This window comes from Pseudophryne corroboree, chromosome 1, assembly GCF_028390025.1.
Source record: "Pseudophryne corroboree isolate aPseCor3 chromosome 1, aPseCor3.hap2, whole genome shotgun sequence".
NCBI lineage: Eukaryota > Metazoa > Chordata > Amphibia > Anura > Myobatrachidae > Pseudophryne > Pseudophryne corroboree.
The window spans coordinates 701,136,721-701,159,728 of NC_086444.1; the positions used below are offsets into that span (position 1 = coordinate 701,136,721).

Genomic DNA, 23,008 nt, shown 5'->3' on the forward strand with positions numbered 1-23,008 from the left:
TGATCAAGTCTGGAGACTTTTCTCCACATAAATATAGCTAAGGGTAAATTTATAATGCTCTAAGCTTAGCAAGACCTCTGCTTCAAGGTCAGCCGGTATTGATCCAGTGGGATAAAACATCACGGCAGTCGCCCACGTAAATAGACAGGGCGGCACAAGAAGCAGGAGGGCAGTGGCAAAAACTGCAAGGACTTTTCGCTGGGCGGAAAATCATGTGATAGCACTGTCAGCAGTGTTTCATTCCGGGAATGGAAACTGGGAAGCAGACTTCCTCAGTAGGCACGACCTCCACCCGGCAGAGTGGGAACTTCATGGGGAAGTTTTCCACATAATTGTAAACCGTTGGGAATTACCAAAGGTGGACATGATGGCGTCCCGTCTGAACAAAAAACGGGACAGGTATTGCGCCAGGTTAAGAGACCCTCAGGCAATAGCTGTGGACGTTCTGGTAACACCGTGGGTGTACCAGTCGGTGTATGTGTTCCATCCTCTGCTTTTCATACCTAAGGTACTGAGAATTATAAGACGTAGAGGAGTAAGAACTATACTCATGGCTCCGGATTGGCCAAGAAGGACTTGGTACCCGGAACTTCAAGAGATGCTCACAGAGGACTTATGGCCTCTGCCGCTAAGAAGGGACTTGTTTCAGCAAGTACCATGTCTGTTCCAAGACTTACCGCAGCTGCGTTTGACGGCATGGCGGTGGAACGCCGGATCCTAAGGGAAAAGGCATTCAGGAAGAGGTCATTCCTACCCTGGTCAAAGCCAGAAAGGAGGTGACCGCACAACATTATCACCACATGTGGCGAAAATATGTTGCGTGGTGTGAGGCCAGGAAGGCCCCACGAAGAAATTTCAACTCGGTCGATTCCTGCATTTCCTGCAAACAGGAGTGTCTATGGGCCTCAAATTGGGGTCCATTAAGGTTCAAATTTCGGCCCTGTCGATTTTTCTTCCAGAAAGAATTGGCTTCAGTTCCTGAAGTCCAGAAGTTTGTCAAGGGAGTATTGCATATACAACCCCCTTTTGTGCCTCCAGTGGCACTGTGGGATCTCAACGTAGTTCTGGGATTCCTCAAAACACATTGGTTTAAAACCAGTCAAATCTGTGGATTTGAAGCATCTCACATGAAAAGTGAACATGCTCTTGGACCTGGCCTGGACCAGGCGAGTGTCAAATTGGTGGGTTTTTTCTCAAAAAAGCCCATATCTGTTTGTCCATTCGGACAGGGCAGAGCTGCGGACTCGTCCCCAGTTCTCTCCCTAAGGTGGTGTCAGTGTTTCACCTGAACCAGCTTATTGTGGTGTCTTGCGCCTACTAGGGACTTGGAGGACTCCAAGTTGCTAGATGTGGTCAGGGCCCTGAAAATATAGGTTCCAGGACGGCTGGAGTCAGGAAAACTGACTTGCTGTTATCCTGTATGCACCCAACAAACTGGGTGCTCTTGCTTTTAAGCAGACTTTTGCTAGTTGGATGTGTAATACAATTCAGCTTGCACATTCTGTGGCAGGCCTGCCACAGCCAAAATATGTAAATGCCCATTCCACAAGGAAGGTGGGCTCATCTTGGGCGGCTGCCCGAGGGGTCTCGGCTTTACAACTTTGCCGAGCGGCTATTTAGTCAGGGGCAAACACGTTTGTAAAATCCTACAAATTTGATACCCTGGAGGACCTGGAGTTCTCTCATTCGGTGCTGCAGAGTCATCCGCACTCTCCCGCCCGTTTGGGAGCTTTGGTATAATCCCCATGGTCCTTTCAGGAACCCCAGCATCCACTAGGACGATAGAGAAAATAAGAATTTACTTACCGATAATTCTATTTCTCGGAGTCCGTAGTGGATGCTGGGCGCCCATCCCAAGTGCGGATTATCTGCATTACTTGTACATAGTTACAAAAATCGGGTTATTATTTGTTGTGAGCCATCTTTTCAGAGGCTCCGCTGTTATCATACTGTTAACTGGGTTCAGATCACAGGTTGTACAGTGTGATTGGTGTGGCTGGTATGAGTCTTACCCGGGATTCATAAATCCTTCCTTATTGTGTACGCTCGTCCGGGCACAGTATCCTAACTGAGGCTTGGAGGAGGGTCATAGGGGGAGGAGCCAGTGCACACCACCTGATCCTAAAGCTTTACTTTTTGTGCCCTGTCTCCTGCGGAGCCGCTATTCCCCATGGTCCTTACAGGAACCCCAGCATCCACTACGGACTCCGAGAAATAGAATTATCGGTAAGTAAATTCTTATTTTATTACCAGTTATTTATATAGCGCACACATATTCCGCAGCGCTTTACAGAATATTTGCCCATTCACATCAGTCCCTGCCCCAGTGGAGCTTACAATCCATATTCCCTATCGCATGTACCCGCAGACATTCATGCTATGGTTAATTTTGTTGGAAGCCAATTAGCCTACCAGTATATTTTTGGATTGTGGGAGGAAACCGGAGTACCCGGAGGAAACCCACGCAAGTACGAGGAGAATATACAAACTCCAATTGTATTCAATTGTAGTCGGTAACTGCGGTCTTGTCGGAAAGACGGCAGTTTCCAACTGTTTAGGTCGGAAACTGTTACGACCTATTCAATACCCCTGCTTTTTTCCCGACAAGTCGGCAATTCCGACTTGTCGGAAAACACGTGGATTGGCGGAATAGCCACGGATCCACGTGTTTTGTTTGATTCCATGGCCAAATCCGACAGGTTTTGACCCCGTTTCCGAAAATGTCAATAGTCGGATTGGCATTGGCGGGAATGGCTAAATCTGCTGCTCATTGAATACTGCACTGTTGGATCCTTTCCGTCGGAAAAGATCTGTCAAGAATTGAATACCCCCCTAAGTGGTGCATATATGTATATATGTGTGTGTATGTATATATATATATATATATATATATATATATATATATATATATTAGTTTCCAGCCCATCAAAATGAAGGAACACATAGCAGTAATGTCAGTGCCTGAACGGAGCAACACTTGAATTGCTCCATTGGACACCATCTAGTGGCCGTTGGCACGCAAAACACTTCAATGCACCCCCCATAGAGGTGAGAAGCAGCACTGGCCATTTATTATACAGGATATATGTATATGTGTACACAGTATTTAGTTCCAGAAACAAGAAGTAATTGGTGAAATCATTTTACATGTAAATAAGCATCTGGCCACTTATCCATAATGTTAAAGCTACTATAAATCATGGATCAACTTTATGATAGCACCTCCCATATAGAAGAAAAACCCATTGTATATATGGATTGGAAAAAAGCACAAAGATGTATCCTCTATCTATCGATCGATCGATCTAGGTTGAGTCTCCCATATCCGAAATTCTTGGAACCAGAACAGTTTTGGATATCTAATTTTGTGTTATATTTGCATACCATAATCAGATATCTTGGGGATGGGACCCAAGTCAAAACACAGAATGTATTTATATTTCATTTATACTTTATATGGGATACATATGATATTCTGGCAGCCGGGATGCCGGCTGTCACCATACCGACATTGGCATCATGGCGGCGAGGCAGCGAGTTCCCTTGTTGGCTTGCTGCACTCTCCGTGCATCGGACCCGACTGCTCGCTTTGCTTGCCACAGGTTCTATTCCCATTTGGTTGGTGGTGTGGACATATCAACCAAGTGGGAATACCCAGCGGTGGTCGGGATTCTGACTGTCGGGATATCACGGATGACGAGATTTCGACGTTGGTCTCCTGAACACCGGGATCCCGACAGCCGATCAATTGACTGCATCCCTTTTGTACACATAGCCTGAAGGTAATGTTATACAATATTTAAAATAATTTTGTGCATGATACAAAGTTTGTGTACATTGAACCATCAAAAAGTAAAGTTATATCATAGTTGTGCTCAAAAAATGACGTATTTCGGAATATTTAGTATTTTCGATATGTGAGACTCGCCCTGTAGCTATGTAATATATTGGCAGCCACAACAGAATTGATATTATTGCATTAATATTATTTTTGTTGATAGTTACAGTAAATTAGTAACTGGTATTTTTTGAAAATGTATATATTAAATTAATAGTTAATAGTTCTGCTATATACATTTGTGTGAAAATAAATTCCCTTCCCCCTGCCTCTCCAATTCATAGCAATTTTAATATATTTAGAAGGTTGTACAGTCACTCATCTCAAATAAACCTTTAAAGTATCTTACCGATCCCTCACTAGTTGCCAACATTATCCATAACAAATGCAAGCACATCCAAGATCATATCTAGAGAGATTCCAAAAAGACTTTAGAATTAAAGATGAAGACGGCACAATTCAGTGAATAGGGGAGATTGAACTGCCATATTCCTAGTTACGCATTTAATGTATTTTACCTGTTGGACCAAAGTGAGATTATCAATGTGATGCAGGTTGAAGTATTGTTTAACAGAGGAAAGTAAAGAATCTAGAACAGTAGAGAGTCCTGAACCAATCAAAATTAAAGGGAACACTGGCATTAAAGTTTTCTATTGTACGGTAATAATTCTATTTGTGTCCTATACTGTATATTTCATGCCTGTATACCAGTACTGCGCATTCTTAATACAAAACATCTTGTGTAGTGCTGAATTGTATATGCAGTGAAAGTAAACAGAACTCACATGTTGAAGCACAAACATATAATTTATAATGGCATGTCCTATTATGCAATTCGGCATATTAAGTAACCCAACTAAGGGGGTGATTCAGACCTGATCGTAGATGTGCTAAATTTAGCACATCTACGATCAGTTTCTCTGACATACGGGGGGATGTCCAGCACAGGGCTAGTCCGCCCTGCATGTCAGGCCCTGCCCCCCCCCACACACACACACATACACACATGTGCGAAAGTATCGAACGGTGGCGATTCTTTCACACCTGCCAAGTAGCTCCCTAGCTGCGCTGGCAGGCATCTACCCGCCACGTTTTGGGTCGCAGCGGCTGTGTGTGATGTCACGCAGCCGCCGCGGCCTGCCCCCAAAATGTTCCGGACATGTCTGCGCTGTCCGGACCACGCTCCACCAACGGCGTTCTAACGCTGTTGGAATGCCCCCTCCCGCCTTGCGACCTCTTGTTTGTCAGTCGGGCAGAGGCGATCGCACCAGTGAGGCCACGGCGCAGTGTGGCCGCGGCGCGTGAGCACAATGCTTAGGGCTTCAGAGTGTGATCGCTGCCGGTGCATTGATCGGCAATGAATTAGGCCCTAAGCCTGCTTATTAGAAGAAATTATCAATATAAACTTTGTTCCCATACTGTTTTAAGAATCATTGGGGCAAGTATACCAAACTTTCTGGAGGTGCTATATTATACTAGCATTACAAACTACTATAAAGTATAACAAAAAGAAGGTTCAAAGATTGCAATAGTTATAAAGATACAAATAGTTGATAATGCAAGCATCTCTGCCTGCTACTGGACTTTTGCACTCACAATCTCATCTGGCATCTAATTCCGAATATAACATTTATTATTGTTCACCCATTATATTGATGCTGCAAGTAAATCAAAGTTACCAACAAGCATGACTTCATCCTAACTATATATATATATATATATATATCATAGCATATGACTAAGGACATCCCTACCACCACTTTTTTAACTTTTGTTTCCTCCCTTCTTTCAGAAAGTCATTTCAATACTTTTCATAATATTTTTTTTTTTTTTTTGCCAGCATGCCTGGGAGGGGGCTGGCAAATATAGTTGTTCTTGTGTTAGGGACTCTGTATAATACAGTATCATGCATATCTACATAAGTGAAGTGGGTACCCAAACAATTTTAGTAGCAATGCTTTCATGAGTAAAGTGGGGGCTGTGCTTCCTGCTTGCTCAGGTATCCCAATTCTCCTTAATTCACTTTAAAGTTTTTCAGTTTGCACATTCTCAACATGCAGGAGGGTCTGTCTAGGTGGCTTAATCTAAAACAGAACCTGTTAATCTAAGATCCATTTCTTTATCTGAATTAAATGTTTGGTTTTAATATCTGGCTTCTGAATCTTTGACCCTTAGAGCTGGGGAATTTCCTGAGGGGATGTGTTTGGCATCCCAGCGGTCGCGATGCTGGCAGTCATGTGACTGAGGCCGGAATCCCGACACCAATCAGGAGACCGGAGCCGGAACACAGACAGTAGACATCCCGAAGTCAAGTATTGGGGTACAGGTTAGGGTCCAGGTCCCGCCTTCCCGGACCATAACCCATACCCCAATACTTACCTTTCGGGGGGGATAGGCACTAGGGGGTTTAGGGTTAGGCAGTAGGGGGGGTGTTTAGCCATAACCGACACTCCCTAAGGGTTAGCTGTAGCCGCCACCCGCGGAGGGCTAGCATAGGGTTAAAATATCATGTCCGATATCTGGATCCTGCTGATGATCATGTGACAGCCGGCATCCCGACTGCCGGTATTACATACCGAACCCTTCCTGAGATCGTGGGTTCAGACTATGATTAAACTCCGGAAACTGCTCAGTTGGAGATATAAGAAGGATAGAGGAATGTTATTTAATATCTGGTGGGATTGACAAATACAAACATATAGGATACCACTGAACCAGCGCTGTGTAGAGGTCAAAACATTTGTTTTCTTGTGGTCTCTTTCTTTTGACTCAATGTAAACCGAAAAAGGAAAGAGATATGCGGGACATAGTGTAATACCTTAGGTTAAAAAATGTAACCACACACAGTCACAATACATAAAAACAAAAATAAAAGTTCAAGCTGAATCAGTATTTGACAACATGGAATGAACCACACTCTGCCAATTTAGATCATACAGCGTGTACTAGTTGGCATTCATGTGTGGACTAAATCCTGTATAAGTGAGGGCAGTGGCTAACTACCAAATGCAGTTCTATGAGCGTATGTACATCAGACTTTCATATAAGGAGCTTACCTTGAGAAAGACCCAGGCAGGGTCGTAATGCAAGGGTGCCCCGGTGGACTTACCTGATAAAGGAGGACGTGGTACGATCTATGCCAGACCAGAGAGGCGGTTGGACACCAGAAAAGTTCCTTGCTGCAGCTGGAAAGTCTGATGTACATACGCTCATAGAACTGCATTTGGTAGTTAGCCACTGCCCTCACTTATACAGGATTTAGTCCACACATGAATGCCAACTAGTACACGCTGTATGATCTAAATTGGCAGAGAGTGGTTCATTCCATGTTGTCAAATACTGATTCAGCTTGAACTTTTATTTTTGTTTTTATGTATTGTGACTGTGTGTGATTACATTTTTTAACCTAAGGTATTACACTATGTCCCGCATATCTCTTTCCTTTTTCGGTTTACATTGAGTCAAAAGAAAGAGACCACAAGAAAACAAATGTTTTGACCTCTACACAGCGCTGGTTCAGTGGTATCCTATATGTTTGTATTTGTCTGTTTGATTTGGAGGGTGGAGATACCTCTCTATAGTGACACCCAACTAGCAGCTGTTAGCAGCGCACTGTCACCTTTCTACCTTGTGTATTGTATCTGGTGGGATTGCTTTAGGATATTGAGGCTTGAGTAAAGGATCCAGCCAGCATACCCACCCCCCTGGGGGAGGGGGGGGTTGGGAGGGTGTTAGGTTTAGGCACCACTGGGGAGGGTTAGGGTCTGGCTGTGGAAAGGGAGGGTTCAGGTTATGGGGGAGAAAAGAGGAGGGTTAGCATACCTGGGATGCCGCTGTTGTTATTCTGATCGCTGGCATACCAAGCACCAGATCCTAATACCATCCCTTGAGTACAGATCATTCAATCAAAATAACCGAAGCACTTAAGTCAAGTCTGCAAGTGTATGGATTTCCTTAAAACAATACTTTCAATTTAGTGGTTTCAGAGGCAGGAGTTTCCTTCTTTGTTTTTAGGTTATTAATGTTGCTCCTTTTTTAAAGGAACGTCTGGAATATGGTTTTCGGTCTAGTTTGCAGAAGATTCTGGATTCATCTCTTTGGGTTATAAAGAAAGCTGGCCTGTATACCAGGAGTCTAACCTTTTTTTTTTATTTTTTTAAAATAATTTACAGCCTCCACATTTTTATATATATATATATATATATATATATATATATATATATACACACACACACACAAAAAGATTTATCAGTCCTTGCACACCATGTCCACCCGGAGTTTGTCTGTATATTTTTCACCCAATGCGTTTCGTCCTATCAGGGACTTCGTCAGGGGTTTGTACACAACACAACCCCTGACGAAGTCCCTGATAGGACGAAATGCGTTGGGTGTGGCTAGATGACGTGGATATTGTGACGTCAACCCGCTAGGTCCGGAGCCGGTGAGAGAGGTCTTTCCGTGTGATCGGAGTAGTGACGGTTTGTTCCCGGGCCGAGCAGCGCCCTAAATAGTTACTTTTAAACTTTCATGAATGTGGATATGTACCGTTTTTATATAAAACACAAAAGTATATAATGAATTGTGCGCTCTCCATTCCTTTGTTAATTAATATAAAAAAAAATAAAAAAATATATATATATATATATATATATGATAGCATGGGTCCGGCACTCCTCGATGAAATCCACTATTGCATCGGTGCCTTCACATGTACTGCTGTACACAAATATAGTTACCCCGGTGCGGAGTCGAGTGCCGCACCGGGGTAACTATATATATATATATATATATATATATATATATATATATATATAAAAATATATATAAAAATATATATATATTGGGGCAAAAAAGTATTTGGACAGCCACAGATTGTGCAAGTTGGCCCACTTAAAAGATGAGAGAGGTCTGTAATTCCCAACATAGGTACGCTTCAAATCTGAAAAAAACAAAAACAACAGGAAATCATATTGTATGATTTTTAAACAATTTACTTGTATATTCTTGTGGAAAATAAATATTTGGTCACCTACCAAGCAGCAAGATTTCTGGCTCTCACAGATCTGTAACTTCTTCTTTAAGAAGCTCTTCTATCCTCCACTCGTTACCTGTATTAATGGCACCTGTTTGAACTGGTTATCTGTATAACAGACACCTGTCCACACCCTCAAACAGTCAGACTGTCACCTCTCCATCATGGCCAAGACCAGAAAGCTGTCTAAGGACACCAGGGACAAAATTGTAGAGCTGCATAAGGTTGGTATGAGCTACTCGACAATAGGCAAGCAGCTTGGTGAGAAGAGATCAACTGTTGGCGCAATTATTAAAAAATGGAAGAAATACAAGATCACTGACAATCTCCCTCGACTTGGGGCTCCACCAAGATCTCACCTCGTGGGGCATCAATGATCTTGAGAACGGTGAGGAATCAGACCAGAACTACACGGGGGGGCCTGGTCAATGACCTCAAGAGAGCTGGGACCACAGTCACAAAGGTTACCATTAGTAACACACTACGTCGTCATGGATTGAAATCCTGCAGCACTCGAAAGGTCCCCCTGCTTAAGCCAGCACATGTCCAGGCCCATCTAAAGTTTGCCAGTGACCATCTGAATGATCCCAAGACATCCCAAGAACACCATACCCACTGTGAAGCATGGGGGTGGAAACATCATGCTTTGGGGCTGCTTTTCTGCAAAGGGGACAGAACGGCTGATCCGTATTAAGGTGAGGATGAATGGGGCCATGTATCGTGAGATTTTGGTCAAAAACCTCCTTCCCTCAGTAAGAGCATTGAAGATGGAACATGGCTGGGTCTTCCACCATGACAATTACCTTAAACACACCGCCCGGGCAACTAAGGAGTGGCTCCGTAAGAAGCATTTCAAGGTCCTGGAGTGGCCTAGCCAGTCTCCAGACCTCAACCCAATAGAAAATCTGTGGAGGGAGTTGAAAGTCCGTGTTGCCCGGCGACAGCCCCAAAACATGACAGATCTAGAGAAGATCTGCATGGAAGAGTGGGCCAAAATACCTGCTACAGTGTGTGCAAACCTGGTCAAGCACTACAGGAAACGTTTGACCTCTGTAAAAGCTGTCTTGACAAAACATTTCTTAACACTAAAACAAATAAAGAAGAAGGGACAGAAAAGAGTACAGGGTGGAAAATAGAGATTTAAGAAAAGAGGGGGACAGGGGGGGGGGGTGTGACAGTGTGGACTTTCCCGGTCCAGTCAGGTCAGGAAGCTGAAATAATAACATCTATCTCCAATTGTCAATAATAAAATAGTTAGGAATCGGAAGTAGAGGGCATCGTGAAGGGCTCAAGTTAGGGCATCAGTGTCAGGTAAGCATGTGAGGATTTAAATTCCAACCAAGGGGACCAAGTGGTCGTGAATCTCCGATGGGTCTCCGGTGTCACCAGCAAGTCCTCCATAGTCATATACCAATCTACTCTAGCAACCCATTCCCTCATAGTAGGAGGTTCAATAGATCGCCAGCGAACCGGAATAGCCGCTTTGGCTGCGCTATTAAGAAACTTTAGTAAGGAGGTTTTGTATGTCGACAAGGGCCATGTAACACAGTTGAGAAGCCAGAAGGCTGGCTCAGACGGAACCTCCGAACCCACTATCAATTTTGAGGTTGCAATGACTTTATCCCAAAAGGGGCGAAGTATGGAGCAATCCCACCAGATATGCATCGGGGAGCCCATTTGAGTATTACATCTCCAACACGTGTCTGGTACATTAGGGAACATTTTAGCCAGTGTTTGGGGACATCTGTACCACCGAGATAGAACTTTGAAATGCGTTTCGAGGACTGAATAACTGGAGGAACTTACAAAGGTGGCTTGGAAACTCTTCTCCCAGTCCTCCTCTGACAAATCTATCTGTGTGTCATGGCCCCAGTCCCTGGCATACTTAGGGAGATCTGGGAATTTGTTCACAATCAAAAATCTATAACATTTTGAGAGGAAGTGCAGTGGACGAGAGGGTTCTGAGCATAAATTCTCAAAAACCGTTAATGGTCTAGTCAGGCTTGGGTGGACATTACTCCCCAGGGCAAAGTGTTTCAGTTGAAGGTACTTCCAAATCTCCGAAGGCGAGAGATTCCACTTCGATTGCATCATGGGGAAGGGGATCATCTCTCCACGCTCCACCAGCTGGCCAACACGCGTCACCCCATCCCGTTGCCATGAATCAAATCCCCGGCCTGAGACCGCCGGCGGGAAATCTGGGTTATAAAACAATGGGGTCAGGGGAGAGTATTTAGAAGAAATATACGGGAGAACCCTAAGTCTACCCCAGCGTGAAAGTGTAGGGCCAATAGTAGGGTGATCTATGTGTGGTATCTTAGAGCACCAAGGGTAGTAAGCAATGGGGGCGGGTAGCACTGCTTCCTCGATATGGATCCACTGTTTTGTGTCACGTGGGCGTGACCATTCCAAGATTCTATGGAGAACAATAGCCTCATAGTACAGTGTGAAATGCGGTACCTGAAGACCGCCCTTATGTTTAGGGCGAAAAAGAATGGCATGTTGAAAGCGGGGTCGTTTGCCCCCCCCATACAAAGTCCCTAACTAAATAATGTAGATCTCTGAACCCAGTTCCGGGAATGGAAACCTGGAGCGCCTGGAGGAGATAGAGGACTCTCGGTAAAACGTTCATTTTAATAGCACTGAGCCTCCCAAACCAGGATAACCGCCTGTTACCCCAGTCCCGGAACTCGGAGCGAAGTGAGACAAGTAATTTTTTGAAGTTTACCTCAAAAAGACGTGATAAATCTTTATGTAAAGTGACCCCCAGGTATTTAAAGCTAGAGGGGTGCCAGTGAAAGGGGAAAGATTGTTTGAGGCCATCAAGAGCTTGGAAGGGCATTGATACAGTCACTGCCACTGACTTAGAAAGGTTAATCTTAAAGTTTGACAGGGAGCCATATCTATCAAGTTCGGACATCAGGTTAGGGACAGAAACCACCGGGTTCGATATAATAGCTAGCAGATCGTCCATGAACAGTGCAAGTTTGTACTCTCTGCCCCCCACCGTGAGTCCCGAGATGTCTGGATTAAGCCTAATGGAACACGCCAAGGCTTCCATGCAAAGGACGAAGAAGAGGGGCAAGAGAGGACATCCCCGTCTAGTGCCGTTCCTAATCAGAACTGGGTGGGACAGGTCTCCATTAATTTTGATCCTTGCAGTTGGGAAATTATATAGTGCCAGAATACGGTTCAAGCTAACAGGCCCCAACCCCAAGTGATGCAGGACCCCCTCCATGAACACCCAATCTACTCGATCAAATGCCTTCTCGTCATCAGTAGAGAGCACCACTATTGGGTTATGACTATGCGAGGCTAAATGCATCAAATCGATAATTTTGGTCGTATTATCCCGGGCCTCCCTACCAGGGATGAAACCCACCTGATCCGAATGCACAATATTGGGGAGTAACAGCTTCAGTCTGTTTGCTATAAGTTTAGCAAACAGCTTGACGTCTGTGTTGAGGAGGGAGATCGGGCGATAACTGGCACATTGAGCCGGGTCTTTCCCCTCCTTCGGTATAACCGTGATGAAGGTCTCTAGTGATTGAGGGGAGAAACCACGATTATCGGAGACCTCGTTGAACGCCAATAACATTTTAGGCAAGAGAGAATCTTTAAAAAGCTTATAATAGGAGATGGTATAGCCATCAGGGCCCGGACTCTTCCCGGAGGGAGCCTCCTTAAGAGCTTGTTCCAGTTCCGGGAGAGAGAAGGGGGAATCTAGCCAAGCGCTATCGTCTTCTGATATCCTAGGGAGTCCTGCGTCACTGAGGTATCCCGCCACCAATTCCCTGGTTACCGATAATGTCCTCGGGGTTCTAGGTTCCTGAAGATTATATAATTTAGTGTAATAAGAGTGGAATGCCTCAGCAATATCCTTGGTGAGGGTGCGGCGGGTCCCCGCCGCATCCTGTATCGACTGGATAAATAGAGTGGCTCTCTGCGCGCGGAGCGCCCTGGCCAGGAGCTTCCCCGGTTTGTTACCCCATTGATAAAAGCGATTTCTGCATAGCCTATAATCCCTTTTGATGTCTGAAAACAACAGGGCATTGAGAGCTGCTCTCGTCTCGGTCAGTGCGTTCAGCACCGATGAAGATGAGCCCGTCTTATGCGTTGTCTCTAAATCCCTCAGCCGCTGAAGTAAAGCAGTCTTTTCCCCCAGTCTTTCCTTTTTCAGCATGGAACCTAGCTGGATGAGCTTCCCCCGCAAAACACACTTGTGGGCTTCCCACACCGTGACCCGGGAGACATCCGGCGTTTCGTTTGTTATAAAATAATTTTCCATTGTCTCAAGTATCTGGGGCTGAAATCTCGTGTACATTAAGAGTTGTTCGTTCAACCGCCAGGTACATTGTTTGGAGTGTGGGTAGGACGTCTCCAGGGACAGGGAGATAGGAGCATGATCCGACCAGGTAATCAAGCCGATGTCCGTATCCCTAACTAGATGCAGATATCTGTGGGGCAAGAGAAAATAATCTAACCTAGAGTAGGTGTCGTGGGGTCTGGAATAGAACGTGTAGTCCCTGTCCCCGGGGTGTTGGAGCCTCCAGGTGTCAACCAGCTGGTGGTCATGGAGAGAGCGGCGCACTCTACAGTGCGATGCTACGGAGGATCTGGCCGGCACCCCGGAGATGTCCACCTCCGGCTGGAGAGTCCAGTTAAGATCACCTCCAATAACTGGGATACCCGTGATCAAGGGGGCAATGCGATTGAGAACCATCCCTAAGAAACTAGGTTGCGATTGGTTGGGGACATATATGTTAATGAATGTATAGAGCTGATAAAACAGTTTACATTTCACCAGGAGTGTCCTGACTTCCTCTAAAGACACAGATGTAAGTTCCCGAAAAGGCAAGCGTTTAGACAGCAAAATAGCAACACCCAAAGACTTGCCCTTGCTGTTGTTATAAAAGGAGTGCGGGTAATTACGGTCCTTAAGGACCGGGGCCGCTCCCACTTTGAAATGCATTTCCTTTAAAAAGGCAACATCAGCCCGGAATGCAAAAAGGTCCCTGAGCACCCTTGAGCGTTTCTCCGGGACATTAAGGCCCTTAACATTAAGGGAAACCAATTTTATGGCCGTCGCTTTGGGGTCAACCGCCATCATCGAGAAACCAGAGTGAAATGCTGAGTCTGGCAAGGAGGGCAGAACAACTCTCGAAACAGAGAACCACACATTGGGGAATGGGAGAGAAAAGAGAGAAAGAATGAAACAGAAGTAAGGAACACATAAGGAGGGAAGTTCAAGGAACCTAACCCAAGCAAAAATCAGCAAATGAAATCAGGAACTTAGAAAAAAGAAAAAACACACTACCGCCTCTCGGGAGCACGGATGCGTTAGTCGCATCGGAGGCCGAGAATACTCGGGCGGTGTAGGGGCGAACTGGGGGTCAGTGCCGGCCCCAGCCCCAACAGGAATGTTGATATCACAATCAGAAATATAACTAACAGTTCGATCACACAACTATAGAGCACTGTAGAGAAACATCATATAACCAAAAACAAATACCTCCTACCCGGTCGGGTCAGATGGGTACCTGTCTGGTCAAGTACGATCCCGATGCCTCGGTCACCTCTCCAAAGGGAGTATGAACCATAGAGCAAAGAAATCCCTCGAATCGGCAAGAAACCTTTTAAACTAAAGTAGGGTCTCTTGAAAATATTAAAGTTATTGTTCTGAATCATGTAGAGACCCTAATTTCTTCATCGACTGCGTGAGGGAGCGCTGCTCTCTAGGGGGTTTCGGGTTACGGTGGACAAGGGGCCAGTCATTGTCAGGGTGAGAGAGTTCTGGGGGTACACCGCATGTCAGAGGCTCCTGCCAATCTGGGAGAGAGACCTGCGGTACATCCAACGCTTGGCAGAAAAGGGGCAAGTAGGAGGGGTCCTTAAAGGAGTGCAGTTTCCCATTTTGCGAGACCTGGAGTCCGAAAGGAAAGCCCCATCTATACTTAATACCCAGCTTCCGGAGTTCCGCGGTGAGCGGGTTTTGGGCTCTTCGCTTCTGAAGGGTCGACCACGTTAGGTCCTGAAAGATCTGAATTCTATGAGATGCAGTCTCTATCACATCCATGCGACGAGTCTTGCGGAGGATCTCCTCCTTTTCTGTGTAATGTAGACGGCAGATTATGTCGCGGGGGCGGTCAGACGGTGTACCTCTGGGTCTCAGGGCTCGGTGGGCCCTATCGAACTCGATGGTCGAGGCAGGATCGCGGCCCAGGAGTTCGTTGAATACCGTCGTAAGGAAGCCTATAAGACAATCGGGCAAGATGTCCTCCGAGACCCCCCGGATCTTCAAATTGTTTCTCCTTCCGCGGTTATCTAAATCTTCTACACGGTCTTGGAGCTGTTGAAGGCTTGACACCTGCTTAAGAACTGTAGCTCTAAAAGCGTTGTGTGCCGCTGCTGTGTCTGAAGAGAAGCCTTCCAGCGAAGACAGGCGGAAACCAATATGAGTTATTTCTGCCTGAACCACCGCGATCTCCGAGCGGATAGTTTCTCTGACCCTACCCTCCAAATGCTTAAAGTCCTGCTTCGTTGGGAGGGCCTGTAGAAGGTTCAGGATCTGAGAGAGGCTTCCCGGATCTGTCGTTGGTGTGTGGGTCTGCCAGTTGGGATCCCCCTTGAGAGGCCGAGTCTGAAGCAGGCGAGAGACGTGGGGTCGAAGGCAAAGAGACATCTATCGTGGGGGTGGAGCCCTGGGGAAGGAGAAATTGTCTCATACCGGCTGAAGTCGGAGTATCCATTGCACGTGTCGGAGTGATCTTTTGCGACTTCCTTCCTCTCCCTTGTGATCCTTTCTTACCTCTCACCATGAGGCACCTTAGTTGCTTCAGTAGGACATCAGGGTTAGTGTTGTGTGATTAGAGCAGCATCCCGTCGGGGCCAGCGCCCGCACGTCAACCCAGAATCGAAGTGGCTAGCCGGACATCAGTGCGGAAATAAACTTGCAGAGAAGAAACAGTAAGCTTGCATAGCCACAGGATGTCGACACAGCAACACACTTTATGAGCAAATGGTAAAATGACAAAAATCCAGGCTCCACTATTTCACAAGTATGACAGTAGAGTGGTTCAGTGGGAGCTGGACATGGGGGTATTTTTAAGGTAGGTAAAGGTGGCTGCAGCTTTCATCCCGGACTACAACTTCGGTAGATCTCGGGGAGGAGAGGTGTACTCTAACACTGTAGAAGGCCCACTGGGGACAGGTTGCATATATGAGGGCTGTGGGTAAACAGTGTCAGGGGAGGAAGCTGCAGGAGGCTCTATACACTCCCTCACCAGAGGCTGCCCGTCCTGGAGGAGAGTGAGGACGCTGCCAGCCACAAGATGGCCGCCGTCCAGCCGTCAGATTGGGCCTCCCCGTGGGCTATCCAGCCGTCAGCCGCCGCCAGATAAAGGGGGTCAGCCCAGTGGGGGTGTAAGGGGTGAGGGCCGTGGGTCTAGGAGCTCCGGCAGGCCGCTCTGTGTGTGCAGTGGGCCGCGGGCGCCGAGCAGCGCCAACCGCAAGATGGCTGCCGCCCGCCACACGTGCCCCGGCCGTTACCTCAAGCGGATCCCGCTGACCTCGGATTCCAGGAGGGATCGCAGCTCATCGGGCGGCTTGTCCTGCAGTGGGGAACGGAGCCCAGACGGAGGAGAGGGTTCGCGGTGCAGGAGGGTCCAGCGGCAATCGTCCTCAACAGCCTGCTTCCGTAATTGAGGTCCCGGCTCCCGCGACGGAGGTAGGCCGCAATCCGCAGGGGGCAGCGCTGGTCCCCCCGATTCCGCAGCACTAACCTCCCAAAGCAGGGCAGTTCTATTGGCCCAGGCAATTATAATATGGCCAGCAGTCACTTTAATTTCATGTTAGGGCACACTGTTAGGGAGATGCAGGCTGGAGCACCACTGAAACACAGCCTTCCCTGATGCCGGCCAGGCCACGCCCCCGAGTTAAACTTCTTGATTGTCCAAATATTTATTTTCCGCAACAATATACAAATACATTGTTTAAAAATCATACAATGTGATTTCCTAGGTTTTTTTTCAGATTCTATCTCTCAAGGTGTGTACACATGGTGAGATTCGGGCTCAGCCTGATTCTCACTGTGCGACGGGCTAGGTCGGCATCGCAAACATAAAATGACTGTGCTTGCGATACTGACTGTGCGATTTTGGCTAAGTGTCAATTTTGACTATCGCTTTTATAGAGATAGTCAAAATTGACTTGCCTGCACAGTCTCTCTAGACTTGCGATGCCGACCGCGCATCGGCATCGAATCACCTTGCGATCTGCACTAACTTTTCTTACGATTTTGACTACATAGTCAAAATCGTAAGAAAATATCTCACCATATGTACACACCATCACAGTTGAAGTGTACCGATGATGAAAATTACAGACCTCTCTCATCTGGGTCAACTTGCACAATCGGTGGCTGTCCAAATACTTTCTTTGCCCCACTGTACGTATGTGTGTATGTATGTATATATATATATATATATATATATATATATATGAGATGAGTGGGATCAGGTTTATACATATATACTGTATATACACACATATATATATATATATAAACCTGATCCCACTCATCTCATATATATATATATATATATATATATATATATATATATATATGTGTATGTGTGTGTGTGCAGGTTTTTAAATATAATGTATCTTTCTGATGCAGGAGAGAAAGACTGAGACACACTATGAATCAAATCATGACATCGGCAACAGGTACAGTATAATTCACTACAACTATCAAGAAACTATAAATGGTATTAGTATTTCAAGAATAAAAGGAAAAACACACATCAGCACACTTTGTCCTATGCCTTCTTTGACAGATACCAGAGCGATACTGTCATCATAGGTTATGAATAGTACTAATATGGCTTTAGAAAACAATATTGAAAACAAATACATAAACACCAGCTATAGCGATGTACAAATGTCCACAATTAGGCATTTTAGAGGGTACTATAAGTGTCATATATCAAATTAATAAGCAGAGTGTTCAAATGTGCCTCCACAGTGAGCCCTGTTTCTGGCGGCAGATCTCCTCTACAGCTGTGGGAGGCCAACCCTTAATGTAGATAATTATATGACCAATTCTATTTTATTTCCTGTAAATAAAGTATTTTAAAAAAATTATGTCATATTAGTACACATTCTCTGCGGGGAGACTTGCTTAGAACACAGTCACTGCAGAGGAACTTTCCGAATATATATAATAGTGCAAAATCCAGGTGCCTGAACACTGAGATAGCATAGACCAATAGGTGGATCTGAACAGTACTCAGCAAAGTACACTGAAGTCCAAAAAGACATGGGATAGCAGTATGTAAAGGTAATGGTTAGGTGCCACCACTGTACTGTGACCTGCATCAGTTGTAATTTGACATCTCGTCAGCCAGCTGCTCATGGCAAGGCGACATAAAATTATTGGGTATGAACATGACATGATAGTGGGTACCTAACAGATGGGAAATTTAATTTCCAAGTTGTGCGGACATTCAATATTCCTCGATCTGTTGTGTCATGTGTACTGGGAATATCTCTTGGAAGGCATTACCACCCACCACGGACAGCTCCGTGACCGGCCACAGGTGCTTAATGATAGTGACCAGTGGTGTCTGGTCAGAATTGCCCATGGTAACAGACAAACGACACTGGCTCAAATCGCATCCACATTCAATCTAGAAAGTACCAGATGCATATCCAGCAGGTCAGTGCAGCGTTCTGTAGCTTCCATGGGATATGGGAGTAGAAGAGTGCTCCTGTTTATACCATGACACAGGACACAGCACCTCACCTGGTCTTGTGAGGTCGCTAATTGGACTCTGAAGGACTGGCAACATGTGGCGTGGTCTGATGAGTCACCTGTTCCATTTGTTTCAGGCTGGTGGTAGGGTTTGGGTGTGGCACAGACCCCCATGAGGCTACGGACCCCAGTTGTCAACAAGGCATTGTGCAGGTGCTTCCATGATGTTGTAGGGTGTGTTCTTGTGGCATGGGTTAGGTCCGCCTGGACATGTCATTGACTGGTAACCACTACATTGCATTGCTTGTCAACCATTTGCAACCCTTCATGGACTTGATGTACCCACACAACGATGGAATATTCCAGCAGGAGCATTCTAGAGAGTTCCAATGAATAGTGTGGCCACCACATTCGTCTGACATGAGCCTTATTGGGCATTCATGGGATGTGGTGCAGAGGTCCATTCACACTCAAAATCCTGCAAATACAAATATCAGAGAGCTGTGGGAAGCTAACCAGATAGTATGGTTCAACATCTCTCCAGAGGTCTTCCACTCACTTGTGAAATCGATGAACGTCAAGTTACTGCACTTTCCCGGTCTTGAGGGGGTCCCTCGCAATACTAGGCACCCATCCCTTATTGATTGTAATATTTATGTATATTATATAACCTTTATAATATGGGAACATCTCCACTTTTAAAAAAGCTCACACCTTAGTAAATATTCCCCAATGTGTCTATATAATATAAATATATATTACCATCAATAAGGGGTGCAGGCTTGTCAGTCAGCTTGTCAACCCTTCTGATTGACAGGACTGGTGAGTTCATCTCTAATACCTCTCAGACTTGCGATCTGTGAAATTGAGGGGTCTTACAAACAAGCAAATTCCCGGGTCTCAGCCCTCTTCTGTTAAAAAGAGTTTGCTTTTATCAAAATCCCGAGTTGATGTCTGTTCACGTGCAAAAACCTGGGATTTTCATGTATGTGTGAAAGGATTATTATTGACTGGTATACTTAGTGCGTGGTCATACCTTATGGTGGTCACCACAGTGATTGTATACAGTGACATGACAGTGGACCAAATGTAAAATTAGTTAATTGCTCAGTTCTGTGTAGTGATACTGTTTTTTAAAGGATTACTTAATCCATTGAAATAAATAAATTATCAAATACCAACTGGTTCTGTGTGAAATAGTAACTGTACCCATTTCACACTGCTGCAAAAACCTGGGTTATTGCCAGGCTAACCTGGGTCACGGCTCAGTGTGAAAGGCTTCACCCGGATTGGTCCGGGAAGGACCTGGGTTATGGCGCAGCGTGAATGGGTAACTCGGGTTCATTGCATAGAGAGAGAGATGCACTCCAGGCGCTTGGAGAATATGTCTTCTTCAAACACCCACAGAGGTAAGCCCTGGCAATATCCCAGGTCCAGCCAGCGGTGTGAACAGTTTTGAAACCTGTGTTCAATGACCCGGGCTGGACCCAGGAATATGGTGTGAAAAGGGTATTAGTTACTCATTCAACCGATTAACCAAATTTAATTAATAATTGGGTTCAATTAGGCTTGATTATTTATACCTGTTGGATCTAAACGTCCCTCAACTTTACCTTTTTCAGTAATCTGAAGCTGTTTAAAAGGTCTCAACAAGCGATCAGAAAGTTATTGAAATAGATAATTCAGGAAAGGGTTACAAACCCATTTCTGGAACTCCCACAGCACTGTGAGCTAATGGGGGTCATTCTGACCCGATCGCACGCTGCAGTTTATCGCAGCAGCGCGATCGTGTCAGAACTGCGCATGTGCCGGCAGTGCAGTGCGTCGGCGCTTGCCCGGCGGTCGAAGGCCATCGCTGCGCTACGGTCGCCTCTACCTGATTGACGGGCAGAGGCAGTTGCAGGGCGGGGGAGGCGGAACGTTTCGTGGGTGCGGTCTGGCCAATGCAGGTGTAGCCGGACCGTGAGGAAGCGGCGGAACTGACATGCAGGGTGGGATAGCCCTGTGCTGGGCGTCCCCCGCATGTCTATGGACATGATCGTAGCCATGTCTTTTTAGGAAGACAGTTTTTCGTAAAGTGATAACTTCCCCTCTGAAGTCACAACACTCAACCTCTTGTGTCCCAGCCGCACCAAACGCTCCCCATCGCCGGTAGCTCATGTGTCCACACGCACTCCCCCAGCCAGTACCTCATGTGTCCCGGCCGTAACTACACCCCACACCACCCATCCCCGCCAGTACCTCATGTGTCTTGGCGGTACAGTTACCCCCCCTCACATCGGCTCCTGTCTGGCTGGCTGCAGTAGCGCCCCCCTTCCCTGCACAAGCTGCTTACATGGGATTATGCTCCTTAGTGAGTTTGCACATTTCTCTAAGACCAGGAGAGTTTTTGAGCGCATCTAACGCGAGTCGTCCTAGGGTATAGCCAGCATTAGTAGTCTGGCCAATGATTTATAGGGGTCTACCAGGAATAGGAGAATAGATTATGCTTGTTGTGCCTAGTTCACAACATGATAACCCATCCTTAACTCCCTAAGTGGTTTGTGATTTGCGGATTATGAAATTATTTTCTATGCCTGCTACTACAGATTTAATAGTATGTTCTACATTCTTGTTGAACAATATAACTGAGCCATTTCATGTGCTTAATCCCCATTACATCTTGCTAATTGTAATATTTCTGTGGTGCTTTGCACATTTTTTATACTGTCGAGCTGTCTGTGATTACATTTCCATATTATATCTGTTTGAACTCTGAGCTTGTTAAATGAGACCAGCATAGGTCTGAGATGTTTCTTCTGGGATCCGATTGGGATCTCGGCGGTCAAAATACTGATGCCGGAATTCTGACACTACTCAGGATCCCGACATTGATCACTGTCACGGCAACGGTATGCCGAATGAGGATTTTCTTGGCCTGTCGTTGAGGTAAGCAGCGTGTGTGTAAGAGGAAGGGGGGAGGGGGTAAGGGTTAGGCTGCGGGAATGGGTGGTTAGGGTTAGGGTCAGGCTGCAGAAAGGGAGGGTTAGGGCATTAGAGACAGTATACTTGCCTAGTACGTGCCAAGATCCTGAGTGTCGGGATGTTGCTGTCTGTATTATGACTGCCGTTATCCCAAGCACCGGGATCCCCATACCATCCCGTTTCTTCTCCTGTCACTAACAATGGTGGCTTTATTGGTGGGGGGCAATATTTGTGTTGAGACCTTGTGTTGGAGAAAACTTTATTTTGAGGTCTCCATTTATTTTTTCCTCTGTGAATGTAGAACATATACAGCGTAAAATCGATGAAGAGAGAAACACAAATAAGTATGATTTTAGATAATTGGAAATATAATCTAATTTGTTTATTTACTGTGATTTGTTTATCGATTTTTAGCAGAGAATACGAGCATGATGCCCTGCGCAGAAAATTTAACCGTGCAAGGAGTAATAGCTCAGAGGATGAAGAGTATGGATGGGGTGGTCCAGCCACTGACCTGTAAACACCAGCAAAGAAACAATACCATATACGTCACAACTGAACTTTCTCTTGGTTCCTACAAAAAAAGAAAGGAAAAAAAAACATTGCACAAGCATTCTATATTTTATGTTGAGCCGATGCTGCTTCGAACAATGTACCAGGCTTAATGAGGTTTTTTGTTTTTTTTGTTTTTACTATACATGTAATAAATTTGCTTTTCTCATTTCTGTTCATTTATTTACCATCTATATGCTCATGAAATTTACCCCCAACAAAAAAACCCCCACATTCTTCGTTGTTACATATCTGGCAGTTATCTAATAGGTTCCAAGATTACGGACACTGGTAAACTTCAGCGATTTCATAGCGAATATAAAGGAGCAATCAAGGCTGGTTTTGCCCTATATCTGAATTCAGTGTTATATTTAACAGCGAACTCCATGAAATCTTGCCGGTGCTGTCATCTTGGAACCACTTATATAACTCCCTCTTTCTCCTACAGGCAGTGATAGTAAAAGTTATTAAACAAACAAACAAACAAGTTTTCTTTTCCATTTGTAAACCAGTGCCATATTGAAATGTATTATATAATGCCTGTGTAATACCGGTGTTCTGCGCAGTGGGAGTCTAATACTTGGCTAAGGAGTATAAGCATCCTAGAGGAGCTCTGGCTAGGGGGAAATAATACAAGTAAAGGAAAAAAAATATCCGTAAATGGTAGTTCAGTTTTTTGGCACAACTATAAGTATAACTTAAAAAATCATTCATAAATTATAAATGTAAGGAAAAACAATATAAAATAGAAGCAAGCACTCAAAAACAATTCTCTCATTTCTTGAGTGGGTTGAATTTGTTATTAAGAAAAATGAATTTCTTTATTATGGATTTAGTAAAATAAAATTATATAAAAATATTGTGCAAA

The 23,008-nt window shown here is 45.3% G+C and overlaps 1 protein-coding gene across 4 annotated transcripts in view; it reads left to right on the forward strand.

Annotated features, from left to right (window-relative positions):
• TJP3 (tight junction protein 3) overlaps positions 1-22,309 on the forward strand; it is a 222,090-nt gene extending 199,781 nt beyond the window's left edge. For all 4 annotated transcript variants that reach the window (XM_063914834.1, XM_063914833.1, XM_063914835.1 and 1 more), the window contains exons 20-21: positions 17,548-17,597; positions 22,003-22,309. In XM_063914834.1, the coding sequence (XP_063770904.1) occupies positions 17,548-17,597; positions 22,003-22,108 (156 nt within the window). In that variant the 3' untranslated portion in view covers positions 22,109-22,309. The remainder of the gene's footprint in view (positions 1-17,547; positions 17,598-22,002) is intronic.
• The last annotated feature ends 699 nt before the right edge of the window (positions 22,310-23,008 follow it).